Raw genomic sequence first — 13,433 nt, 5'->3', positions numbered from 1 at the left:
ACTTATACATTGTACTCCTGTTTTCCCTCTCTAGCCACTGTGAACTGATCCTTAGACATTTCAGGATCATATTTACCAAACTCTTGAGTATCTCATTTAAATTACAGAAACACTCCACTGAAAATATTGTACAGAGTACCTAGAAATGAATGTGTGCGTGTTTGTGGCACGTTTGGTTGTGGTTTGAATGTGTCTTATGCTGTGTGTTTGAAAGCAGTTTATAATACAGTATGTGACATCAGCACAGTAAAAGGATTTCAGTTTCTATTCAAAAACAAAACAAAAACAAATATGGCCTACATGTAATTGCATCTTTTTTAAACAATACGTCCTGGCAGTGATGGTGAAAGTGATGGAAAGAACAAGTGTTGAAGAAAAGCAACAACAACAACAACAACAATTAGCTCAAAATACAGCTAATGCAGTTTAAATGCAGCTAAAACAGTTTCTTAATAAGAAAATGCAAAACAGGCTTCCTACTGGAACATCTCATCATCTCCTTGTGTTATATATTCCCACTTAGCTGCATTCCAATGATTCCTCTTTTATCCACTATTTTCTTTTCTTCTTCTCTACATTCTCTGAATATTTTATTGCATTAAAAAAAAAAATCTTGTACCTCTCCTGATGATCTCACTAAATGTCGAAAACATTTTAATCTATAAATCTTTTTTTTTATTAACATTTTTATCATACATCCATACAACATCTTGTAGCCCTGAAATTGATACAAACACACACACACACACACACACACACACACACACACACACACACACACATATATATATATATATATTATAGATATTGGTATTACTTAATATTACTTGATTCATATTCCCATCTTTTAAATGTTCGCAAACTTTCCAAATCCTGCCACGCCTGAAAGCTCTTTAATGTGGTCTTTCCCTTTCCATGAAAATTCAAAACGGATTAAAAAAAGACAGTTGAAGATGATATATGACTCAATTTAGATGATGATTAATCTTACCCTTAAGAGATAGGTCTCTTTACTTCCACCAACTCAATAATCTTTTATTTTACTACCCATCTCTCTAGATTTTTCTTCACTCAAATTCAAATCCATTACAAAATAAACACCTAGTTAGTAGTAGGCACCTATAGTTTTCACTTCTCTGACTAAATTACCAAAGGAAGGATCCCCTACCTTATTTCCTATCTCTTCCTATCCACCTTTTCATTTTCCACACATTTAAACAAGTAATTTCATAAAACAACTCAAAATTTCATGCAAGTAATCTTTTAACCGAACTCTTATCTCTTAAAAAAAAAAAAAAGTCATATCATCAGCAAATAACGCCTGACTGACCTCAAAATCGCCCAAAGTAATCCCTTTAATAATTTAATCTTTCTTCAATGCTTGGGCAAGAGTTTCAATTACAGTCAGAAATAAATATGGCGACAGAGGATCACTGTGACCTTGCCTATCTCCACAACCAATATCAAAGTAACCAGTTGAAAACCCTCTATTCATTACACAACTACTAATTCAATTGTTCAAAGTTTTCACCCAAGGGCAAAAGGAGGGACTAAAACCGAATGATTCCAAAGCTTTGAAAAGAAAATTATGAGAATCAGATTCAATTGCCGTTTCAAAATCAACCGAAATTAAGAGACTCTGCATGTTGTTGTTCGGGCGATTATGAAGAATCATATCATCTATTAATCTTGTACCTTCTTCAATGTTCCTATTTTTATATTATACCCCACCTCATCTGACTTTATTACGTCACCTAATAAATATTTCATTATTATTGGCTAAAAACTTTTGTAAGTACACTGTAACTGATCTACATTCCATATAGTAATAGGCATGTAATTTCTAATGTGTATAGGATCCTTACCATCTTCTCCTTTCAAAGTAATTGCACATTGCTTCTGAGATATTGGAAGATTCCGTGTATCAAACGCTTCTTTGAAAACCTCAACTATTAAACTCAATGTATGGCCAAAAAGGTCATATAAAATTCGACAGAAAATCCGTCGTTACCAATTGACTTGTATAATGTGATAGTCTTTAAAACATTGAAACCTTTTTTTTTTTTCTGTGTTATTCTATACTCACATGAAATTCAACTTTCATCACTTTATTTTGGAATATTGGCAAAGAAACGTCTATGCATTACATAGGATTTTTTTCTGTCACTACCCTCGTTGAATACAACTCTTCATAAAATGATTGTATAACATGCGATATTTCCTTTTTATCCCGTGTGATAGCCCTGTTTTCAATACACAATGTTTTTCTTTAAAAAATGATTTGTATTGTTTAAAATGTTTCCCTTTCTCTTCACTTATACCTCATACCAAGAGGCTCTTGACCTTACAATTGTATCTTAATTCCCTTTTAAAGAACAAACTTAATATATTTTGGCTGTTTTAACTAAGCTTTCTTTCCATTTACTCTGAATGATTACAACTTCCAAAATATTCCAGTTTTTAAGAAAAATATTCAACGATTTTTACTTTTCCTTTCAGTTACTTTGCCTTTGGAAAATTTGTGTAATTATTGTATCATTTTCATTTCTGAGTAATCCCAAAATACAGACTTACTTATAAATTCACACCCTTGCTCTTCTTTAATCATGTCTATTTCATTAAAAGATTATTATTCTTTCAACAAATTACTGTTCAATCAAAACAGAGGCTATTATTGAATTTCCGATATTTCCGGTAGTCAAATACAGCTATTTTCTAAATATCTTAAATGTAGTGTGTACCGGAATGATCGGGTGTAATTGATTGTTATTTGACCTGATTTGATTTGATATGTCATTTTATTATAACGAAAAAGCATGTTAATGTATACGTTTGTGCATATCATGTGTGTGTGTGTGTGTGTGTGTGTGTGTGTGTGTGTGTGTGTGTGTGAGTGTGTGTGTGTGTGTGTGTGTGTGTGTGTGTGTGTGTGTGTGTGTGTGTGTGTGTGTGTGTGAGTGGGGGGGGGGGTGTGTGGAGTGCACCACAACTCCAGCTATAATGGTTTCGCGGTTCTGCTGCCCATGAATAACTGTATTGGTTTCGTCTGTGTGTGATCAGGGCTATTCACCCAAGAAACCTTTTTTTTTTCCTCTAATAGAAAAAGCCAACTTTACTCGCATGTCGTGGAAGCTTTACTTGACCACTTGTTTAGTGGCTGTGAGTTCCGCCGGTCAGCTTTTCCGTGCCACCGAATACGACCTTGTAGCTTGAATAAACGTCTTGCTCTTTGTCAATATTTGTCTCTACGTGAGGGAACAAAGATCAGCGGTGCCTACATAAACAACGACATTTCATCTTACTATGGGCATTACACTAAAGGTGAGCTGCCGCAGATGCCACTTCCCATAAAACCTATCTGTCTTTCCCCTTCATCCCTTTCTCGTTCTGTGTGTACTTGTGGTAGACGGTTTGAATCGCACTTTCCTTTATCTGGCATTCCTCTCCTCTCTCTCGCTACCCCACTCCCCCTCTCTCGCATACATATATCATTATTATAATTATTATTACATACACTTGTATGTATATATATATATATATATATATATATATATATATATATATATATATATATTCATATACATATATATATATATATATATATATATATATATATATATTCATATACATATATATATATATATATATATATATATATCATATACATACACATATATATATATATATATATATATATATATATATATATATATATATATATATATATATATATAAGGCTCGATATAAGCGGTGGTCCAGAGGCCCGATCGGGCACTTAACAAAATGAATCGTTAGTTGTTTTGTTTCTATTTGTATCTGGCCACGGGTATTACATTACTTTTTCCGGTCCCCAATTTACTCTCAGATTTGAAGATATCAGTGGCCCGAACGGGCCACCAGAGAAAAAAAGCTACCGAGCCCCAGGCATGTTTATAACCCTGCTCCCTCCTCCCCCCCCCCCCCCCCCGTGTATATATATATATATATATATATATATATATATATATAAGGTGTATTTAGGAATCGATATCTTTTATATTTTATTTCAATAATTTAATATTTTGGGTGACGAGTAGGGCCTACGCTGCATATGAATTTACAGAGCATGCTGGTATCTATAATTATGAACAGAAAAATATGGCTCGGATTAGTGAAATTGTTTTTGTAATCATGTGATATCATTCAGAGTGCAGCGCGTCAAATGAGTGATTTTTTTTTTGTAACTTAACATGAAGCCTACGAGTACTTTTCAAAACAAGGAAAGTGCGGGCAAGAGCGATACATCATTAGTTTAATAATACACTCATCACGATGTTTTGTTTTGTTTTGTTTTGTGTGTGTGGGGGGGGGGGTTCTGTGTAAAAGCCCGCGCTCTTCAAATCTGAAGTCGCACTTCATCAGACACACTTCGTATGATGTGTGGCATAATCGTGCCGCTGAAATGGGTGGTCAATGAGGTTAAATGCTTCCGCATATCTTATGAGGGCATGTGTGAGGCACTGGGACGAAATGTGTAACATGTGTGTGTATACTGGTATACTATATAGAACCTCGTACCGATGTGCCCGTCCACCCCAGCAATGCAATGCTTCAGCGCTCCAGTCACGTTGGTTGGCGCTCCAGTACAGCGAGCGATCAAGATATTGTTCTCCACGTTGGACCAGCAGGAGATTCTGTCCGTGATGTTACCTTTATCATGATACGAGGCTCTCTTTTATGTAATGAATAGCAGACTACGTTTCACTCTTTATAGTGCGGCCATCGCAAGACATCGACTAAATGGTGCTGGAGGTGAGATATGAGACTAGCTTTCCCATGTCAATATGCCGTGATTACGGGTTCATTGTGCGCGCTAACACTGATTTTGTGCATAGCTTCCCACGGATATGTCGTGGCTTGCCGACATCACCACACGGTGCACTTTCCGCCGTCGTCGGTGGTGGACTAGTCAGGTGCATATGGCTTAGAGTACATGTATATGGTCAGTGACAGTGAAAAGGTCGTATGGAGGGAATACCCTGGTAGTCTGGTGCGGCGTGTAGGCGTGAATGACGCTTGGACGTTGAAGCTACCTACTATAGCTGCCCCGTTGCTTGAGCTGGGACATGTAGTGCTTGTACTTGCCCAGTGATAACAGGATGCTCATAACGGCACACCAAGGCAAGGAGGAGAGGTTACACCGGGAAAGTGTCTGTCTCCGAGAAGATACTGTACTTCTCTTTCAACTCCTTGCTATTGTAGTGTATACCTAGACGCATGTACCTCTTTGGGCATGGGCATCACATACCGGGATCGGGATGATCAAACAAGCGATGAAACATCCGTAAGCACACGAGGGACGAGACATTACTCATCGAGAAAGTGTTACTATACTATAGTAACAAAGCTTGACGTTTTGGTTGGGACATGGTAACGCCAAATCCTTGTGAATTAAAGCTCTTCAAGCAACACATTAAAGTTCTGTTCTGATACGTTTTTGGTAACCGCATGTTATTGTGAGGGAGGTTTCCTTAGAGCCCATAGGTACTTCCCCTTGATTGGTATCCTCAATCTTGGAATAGGAGTACTATAGTCACTCTGCCTCACTAAGTTGCCCCCCCCCCCCTTTGTAATAATATGAGAGAACGCAGAGGTTGTAAAATTAATAAACTTTTTTCTCACTCTTATTATCTTTTCATGATGACTGTTGTTCGACATGTTGCGTCTATTCGAACAAAATACTGCAGAGCTTCTAATGTTTGCCCAATTAGGCCCATGTCATGGCTGCCATTATCGGCACTGCTATTTGATGTCTGGTAATTAACGAGGTAAGGGGTGAATAATGCCCCTCCTTGACCTCAGTGAATCAGGGATCAAGGTATCACGACGTGACACCTCCTTGAACGAACCAAGTCAATCACAGACATGTTCATGCATCGCTTCATTTTTCTCTAGCACACGGTCTATCACCCCCATGATCATCATCCGTTGCTTTCCCATCATTCCCTCTCTTTCTCAAATTAAAACCGGTGACTGTCGTGTAGCTGGTGTACCGCTGTTTGTCGTTGAGCTCTTCATTGTGTCTCACCATGGAGCTACTAATAGTAGCTCCATGGTCTCACTAATAGCTCGTCCATTAGTGCGAGACAATCGTAATGTAAATAACACTCTTTCCTGGTCCAGGACAGTAGACTTCCGGGAGTGTGGTGAACCGATTGCTGCATGGACGTTTAATTTGCTCTTTACTCCTGATCAGCCGGCTTGTATTCAAAGCTCACGCTCGATGCAAATTTAGATGACTGATTTATTTAATCCGAATCCTCGACAATCCCCAGCAATTGCCAAAGTCAGCTCCGACAAAATTTATTGTACCTCTTCGTCCATTAGCCAGTTTTTATCGGCATGAAAGCAATAATTTATGCTCGACACAGAATTGGGTACGTGCACCTTTTGCAGTATGCCTCGTCGCGGTCAATTATAAACCACTACAAGTCTTATTTTGTTTTCACTTCTTTTGTAATGTTTACTGAAAAGAAAGACGAACGTACAGGAAGCTTTACAATGCAGGAGTGACACATCATCACTCTGTAAAAAAGAAAGAAAGAAAATGTTTTCCCTCCCTTGCGCCTATCTAAGAAATATTTGACCGAAATGCTTGGCTATATATGAATGATATGAGGTTCTGCAGGTAGGGGTTTGGCCGTGACGGTGAGTATACGTGTGCCTATCATTGCATGCATAAGATGATAGGGAGTTGATGAGCTTTGCACGTTTGACCTTTCCTGCCGTCTCCAATAATAAATGGCAACGAGGCGAGACATGCATTGGGCACAATAAAACGCAATTTACATGTAGTTATATTGGTCAACGCGGTCTGTTGCCTATACACGTACCGTCCCGTCAGGATCTCGATAAAGGTATATAGCATTATTTTTTCTTCAAGAGATGCTGTTTTTTTTTACTCGACAACGCTTGATAGCCCAGAGCGCAGGGAGGTGTCTCTCTACTACCTACCTGCTGAGACAATATTTTAATAAGAAATATAGGCTTACTGATAGATCATGCTTCTGGTGTCTTTGTCTGCGACATTCAAATTTCGCAGAGAGATTTGGACAGACTAATATAGCTATCCCCGTAAATCTGCGCATGGCAACCCAAGTTCTCACGTAATCATCCTACATGATTCATAGCTGTTGTTACTTGAAACATAATCTAGTTATGACGGAGAATAAGCGTAATGTTCAATTCCGTAAAAATATGCCGTGTAGACCAGAATGATTGTCCGAAGGTATGATAAAATCGAGATTTTCAAATAATGGGAATCGGCATCCTCCTTCCAAGGATAGGTTTATATTATTCTCTAATACCCCGCCCCACCCCCCCCCCCCAAAAAAAAAAAAAAATCAATAAATCAATAAATCAAACGAATAGTAATTCGTCATATCGTTGTTGAAGTAGGGTATATCGTTGTTGAAGTAGGGTCCACTTACAGTAGGCCTATGAGGCCAACCAACTAGGCTGTGTGCATGAATACATGATCGACACATCATGATTTAGAGCGGGACATCGGCTAGCGCAGCCTCGCTTTTACTGTATGCACAGCAAAGATCATCAGTCATTAATGGCTCGGCATTGTGACTTGCTGTCACACACCGCCACCTACATTGTATTCACGACAAAACCAGACGCATTTAATCTATCGGCCACGGCTCTGCTCATGAAAGGGGCGAGTCAATGGAATCTTTTGTGGCCGCATTAAAAAGAACTTCATTTTCGTGTTAAAAGAAAATACTGTTAAAAAAAGAACGGAGATAACCGGAGGCAATGACGGGGATGAATGATTTCCAAAGGTTTTAATTCCATATTCGCGGACCACCTTTCAGATTTCTTTTGCGGCAGTGGTTTCCAACGATAATGTTGTTCATAGGAGAGAACTATAAGAGAGGAGAAGTACAATGGGACTTATATCAGCATGGGCTTTTTTGCATCGCATCTACATCGGAGTTGCATTGCCTTCATAGGAATATTATGCCATGGTATACACTGGCTAATAAAAAAGCAACATTGAAGTGCGCTACGATCAAAATGAACAATTTCTCTGCGTAACATTTTAATAGTTAATTTGAGAGAGAAGTGGGGGTGGAGGGGGGGGGGTGGGGTGACGGTAATGGGAAGTGAGTTAACGCAACTATGTCATTAGGCTGATTTGTCGTCCAGGTTTATACATCTCATGAAGATTATTTCGTATATAGCATGTCGATTTTCACTAGACCGTTATGTAAAACCCATTTGTATAAACTCTTGAAACAGGAATTCGATGCGAAATGGCCATTAAATTACAACGCTGGCAGAGTATAAATGGGTTTTGGAATGATGGCTTTATTCAACTCTCGCAAAAATCCTTCCCCCCCCCCCCCCCCCAAATAAAAAAAGACACTGTGTAGCGTTGATATCAGTGTCGCACGGATTGTGGTGATTTCAGTATTCTGGTGCTAAAGCAGGGACTGATTTGTTATTTTTTCTGCACCATTCAAAATCTGATATAACAGTGATGTTACAAATGAATTGCCAGGGGATTCAATCCTTGTCATTTCCTCCCGTTGAAAAAAAGAAATGACGTGTGGTGATGCACTTCACCATCCGTAACACACCATAGCCATCGTGTTGCTGAGTGACCACGCCAAAATGTATTTTTTTGCATGTTTGTTAAAAATCCTTTGTAGTAATTAGTTCGACTGCACCATGGCTACGATATGAATCCATTCCATGCTGTATTGGGAATTCGGATGGTATATAGATTAATGTGTGGCATTTGCACACGGATTGAAACAAAACTTCCGAGCATTGTCGCGTAACTACAGTAAGTATTGAACAAATATGATTAATCAAATGTTTTTACTTAAAACTAAAATTGTGTTGGTTGATGGAATCTTTACCCCACCTTCCCTATTTCCATCGGAATTGTGAAAAAAAATTAAAGATGAATAAATGGGACCACTGTTATCAGTGTAAAGGGGGTATCTCACTGAGCGGCGAACGTTTGCGAACGTAGCGAATTCTGGATTTTGCCAGGGTTCGTAAAGGGTTGCAAAAGGTTCGTTAACAGTTGCAAGAAAGTTCGCACACGGTTTTTCTTGTCGCTAAGAAAATTTGAACATGTTCAAAATTTCTTTGCGAACCTTTGCGAATTTGTATTTTCGCTAACAGTTGCAAACATTCACAAAACACTCGTAAGAATTCGCAAACGGTCGTAATACGGTGTCGCTAACATTTTTATTTGATTCGCCACTGCTAGCGAACAAGTAACCATATGGTTCCTATATAAAAGCTCCTGAAACAGGCAAGGTTCCACTCTAAGGAAGTTCTTGAAGCTCTTGACATCTCCATCATGTAATTGCTGCAAAAGCTTTTCATATTGACCAAAGTCTGTCCTCTGCAACAACCACTCTTTGACCCAAACAGTCTTTCTTTTCTTCTTCTTTCTTGTTTTTCTTTATCTTCTTTCTCTTATGCTGCGCGATAGCTGTAGCAGCAGCCTGGCAAAGCAGCTCTTCAAGGATAGCAGCATGTTGAGCCTCTTCTTGGCAGAAATTTATTTCCATATACTGGAAATCCATTTTGAACGGTTGTCACAAGAGATCTGAATTCAGTGGAAGGTTGTACGTTCGTTTTATGGGTCTCACTATACACAATCGCCTGGTACTTTTCTATGTCCCAGAACATTCGCAAATTGTCGCAAAGGATTTGCAAACAGTCGCTAATGTTCGCAAAACTCTCGCTAACATTTGCAAAATTGTCGCAAAATTGTCGCTAATAGTCGCCACCTACATGTGTTTTGCAAACACTTTCGCAAACATTCGCGGAAGTGTTGCTAATTGTCGCTAAACATCGCTAAAAGTCGCTAACTGTCGCTAATGGCAGAAGCGAACCTTGATTTTTAGCAAACATTCGTCAGAAAAGTTGGCGAATCTCAAATTCGCTGCGTTCGCAAACGTTCGCCGCTCAGTGAGATACCAGCTTTATGAAAAAAAAAAATATTTAGCTCAAGTAGGTTGTAGGATTAGCCACATGAAAAAAAAGCGATAATTATTGCTCACACTGAAATCTTACACGTTTCTGTGGTTTCGTGGAGAGAGTCACAAAGACAGGATATAACAAGTGTTTGTAACCTGATAGCTAAGTGCTTGATATGATTACAGCAGATTTTGTATGATAAGACTGGTGGTGTAGAGTTGATGACAGTGTTTATAGTTTTTCTTGTCTTCTCCTGTTCGTAGGATGGTATATGGAACTGAGAATCACCTGGTTCACTATGTGACGACAGAAGACAACCTATCCTGCCATGAGCAAGAGGAGCGGTAGGGTGTCTCTTCGACTCCGCTTTCACGGTCACGCTGCTGAGGCCGTCACACCGTGATCAGAAGGACCTTCCGGTGCATCCATGGCTCCCCGAATCTATTTCTTCGCCCTGTGTTTCGCTGGTCTCCTCGTGGTAGCTATCATCAGCTGCACGCGCGTTTACACCCTTCTTTACGACAGCGTCAGACCCTCGCGAACCCGAAGGCTTCCTGCTAACTCGTATTTGTACCAAAGTGGACGATTAAAGTCGCAGAGCGTAGACGGTCACTCGTTTCTTCGCGGGAAGGCCTGGGATTACGCCCGGAGTCGGTGCTATACGATCTCGAGCGATTGGACACATCGTCTGGTGTCGCCTGAAGCATTGAATAAGCTCGACTGCAAGCAGAGACTGCCAAAAGTGTTGATCATAGGCGCCAGGACTTCGGGTTCGCAGACCCTCCGCAGGGTGCTCGGCTTCCACCCGCAGTTGGCGACACCCGTGCATGAGACGCAGTTCTTCGACAGGTATTACAGTCGAGGAGTGCAATGGTACGAGAGTCAGATGCCATACACAACCCCTGATCAGATCACCATCGAGTCTACAGAGAACTACATGTATCACAGGAACGCCTCCGTAAGAGCCATCAAAACCCTCGGCGAAGACATCAGATTAATCGTTATACTCCGCGATCCTGTAGCTCGATCCATCTCGGATTACGCCCTCACGCGGACTCGCATCCGGAAATCCAGGCTGATCTCTGGACATTACAAGACGGCCTTCAAGGAATCGAGGACACGTGATCGCCTCCTGATCAGCGGCAAAGGCAAGCACGGCCGGCGAGGATCCGCCAAGATGTCATGCATGGTGGACGACACCTTTGAGGAGACTGTGATGAAGGATGACGTCGAAATCAACCGGAAAAACGTGTTCATCACCGACAGCCTCTACGTCTACTATCTTCGGCCGTGGGTGAAGAAGGTCACGCCCTATCGTGTGCTGTCGCTGAACGCCGAAAAATTTGCTAGGAACCCCGCGGAAACGATGAAAGAAGTGGAGAAATTTCTCGACCTGGAGCCATATTTCACACCGGAGCACTTCCGGTTTGATCTGAACACCAGCACGTACTGCCTGCAAGAACCCTTCCCCATTTGTGTGCCAAGTGAGACCGTTGATGTTCCGATCGTGAGCGAAGCTATGATATCGACACTGCGAACACAATTCGAGAGCAGCTGTCGCTTTCTATTTCTACTCTTGAAACACTATTTAGAACTACTCGGGGACGTGCCGCTAAACTATCACCCAATCGAGTGAACTCGACAGCAGGCCTGGGGCAACCCATGTTGTACATATCAGTACTGCAAATGCAATAAGACCAGGGTATCATTGAGTCTCATGCAGCTCCTTATTCATATCCTCTACAAAACACATTATGAATAATGCGTAAAGCAATAATTAAGGTCTATTATGCGAATACTTCAAGAGATGCAGATTAATGGTAAATATTCTTGGTTGAATATTTTGTGTAAAACGTAGCACCTCCCACTCACTGCGCACTTTTGGAAAGTCCAGATGATATTTTCGAAACACTGACTGCTTGTCACAATCAGTACATGTGTGCGTTCACACTGTCGTGGAACACAAACAGACGTGCAGAACATGCAAATTAAGCGCGATCAGACTGGCAACAGATCGAAAAGTTTGGCGGGGGTGGGGGAAATATCAGTAGCCAAAAGGTAGCCTGGAGTGGGAAGGTTTTTGAGAAATTTCGCGGGAAGTTTGCGGTCACACTGGCAAAACTTCGTGATCTTTAATGATCGCGATCTTAAATTTGTCGATCTTTTGCCAGGCTGACCAAGCCTATGGAGACACAAGACCTTAGACCAGTGTGGACAAACGCACAGACACGCAAATTTCAGGCATTCAGACACAGGCACAGGTGTAAACAAACAAACAAACAAACACACACACACACACACACACACAAACACACGCATGTCGTGGAATCAGCTCCGTTTTTGTATTAATTATTCCTTACATCACATCTCTGCCAAAAGATTATTCTAGGGACTTGCCCACAATCGGTTGGTGGGTGCCCAATATCCTGATGTACAAATGAACGACTGGATAATCCAACTCAATTACATTTGTCAATGTAGGAAACAAAACAAAGAAAGAGGTCTATAAATAAACTTCCTCTCGGAGATCTTTCGTGTGTCCGCAAGGAGGTATAGGCGAGCACCTCCTTGGTATCAGTACGTTGAGCGTCAGTAATCTTTCTTTACAGTCTGATAGATAAACTATGTTTTGTTGGTGTGTATGCTAACACAACGCTACCTTTACAGATACATGTATTTTTAATAAAGAGAATGTTATGTCTGGAATGAAAATAGAAAGAGGCTGTTTATTACATACGCATCATCACAAATGTCAGTATTATTTATATCTATGTATTTCCCCAAGGCTTCCGATTGCAACCAAATAACAAAAGAGTACACACCAAGGTAGTAATGTGCAGACTTATTCATTTATTCAGCTGCGACGTATGATGATTATGCTCTACAAATGTAACAGTGTATATTATTATACCCACTGACCTTACAAGAAATCCATATCAATTCTGGCTATTAACACTGTTGCTGACAAATTATTCTTGAAACCATGTCTAAGTTTTATTTAGTGCGAAGCAAAGCTTTTGCATGTAACTGTATTTTTACGTTGATATTCTATTCATTTCTCAGGTGGAACAATGTATTATTTTACTCTATGAGATTATGTATTTATCTTCACGTTTGTTTCTTTGTTTTTTATTGTGATGCCGTTCTATTCTTTTACCTACCTCCGCCAGCATGTTTTGTTTCAGATTTGCCTTCGCACTTGTTTTATTTCTAGTGGATAGAAAGCTACTCTTGAAGGGTGCTATATCAATATAGTGTAGTCAGGAATGAATCGTCTGGTCGGTAGGTTTTACGGAAGCGCATTGGTATGCCATAATGGCAAACGCTTGTGTTTGAATTCAGCTGAATGTCTGAATTCAGCTGAATACAAATGGTAAAAAGTCATTCGTGTGAATACCTGCTGTGAGCTCCACTCCATAAACACGCCTTTGCAAAACGTG

At 40.2% G+C, this 13,433-nt stretch overlaps 1 protein-coding gene across 1 annotated transcript; it reads left to right on the top strand.

Annotated features, from left to right (window-relative positions):
• Positions 1-4,653: 4,653 nt before the first annotated feature.
• Positions 4,654-11,629, top strand: LOC140241694 (heparan sulfate glucosamine 3-O-sulfotransferase 1-like). Its single transcript, XM_072321441.1, has 2 exons — positions 4,654-4,791; positions 10,257-11,629. Exon 2 carries the CDS (start codon positions 10,421-10,423, stop codon positions 11,627-11,629), a length of 1,209 nt encoding a protein of 402 aa, XP_072177542.1. The 5' UTR covers positions 4,654-4,791; positions 10,257-10,420.
• The last annotated feature ends 1,804 nt before the right edge of the window (positions 11,630-13,433 follow it).

Source organism: Diadema setosum, chromosome 2, assembly GCF_964275005.1.
Source record: "Diadema setosum chromosome 2, eeDiaSeto1, whole genome shotgun sequence".
Lineage (NCBI taxonomy): Eukaryota > Metazoa > Echinodermata > Echinoidea > Diadematoida > Diadematidae > Diadema > Diadema setosum.
The sequence above is the reverse complement of the archived record's forward strand: the minus strand, read 5'-3'. Positions and strand labels throughout refer to the sequence as shown.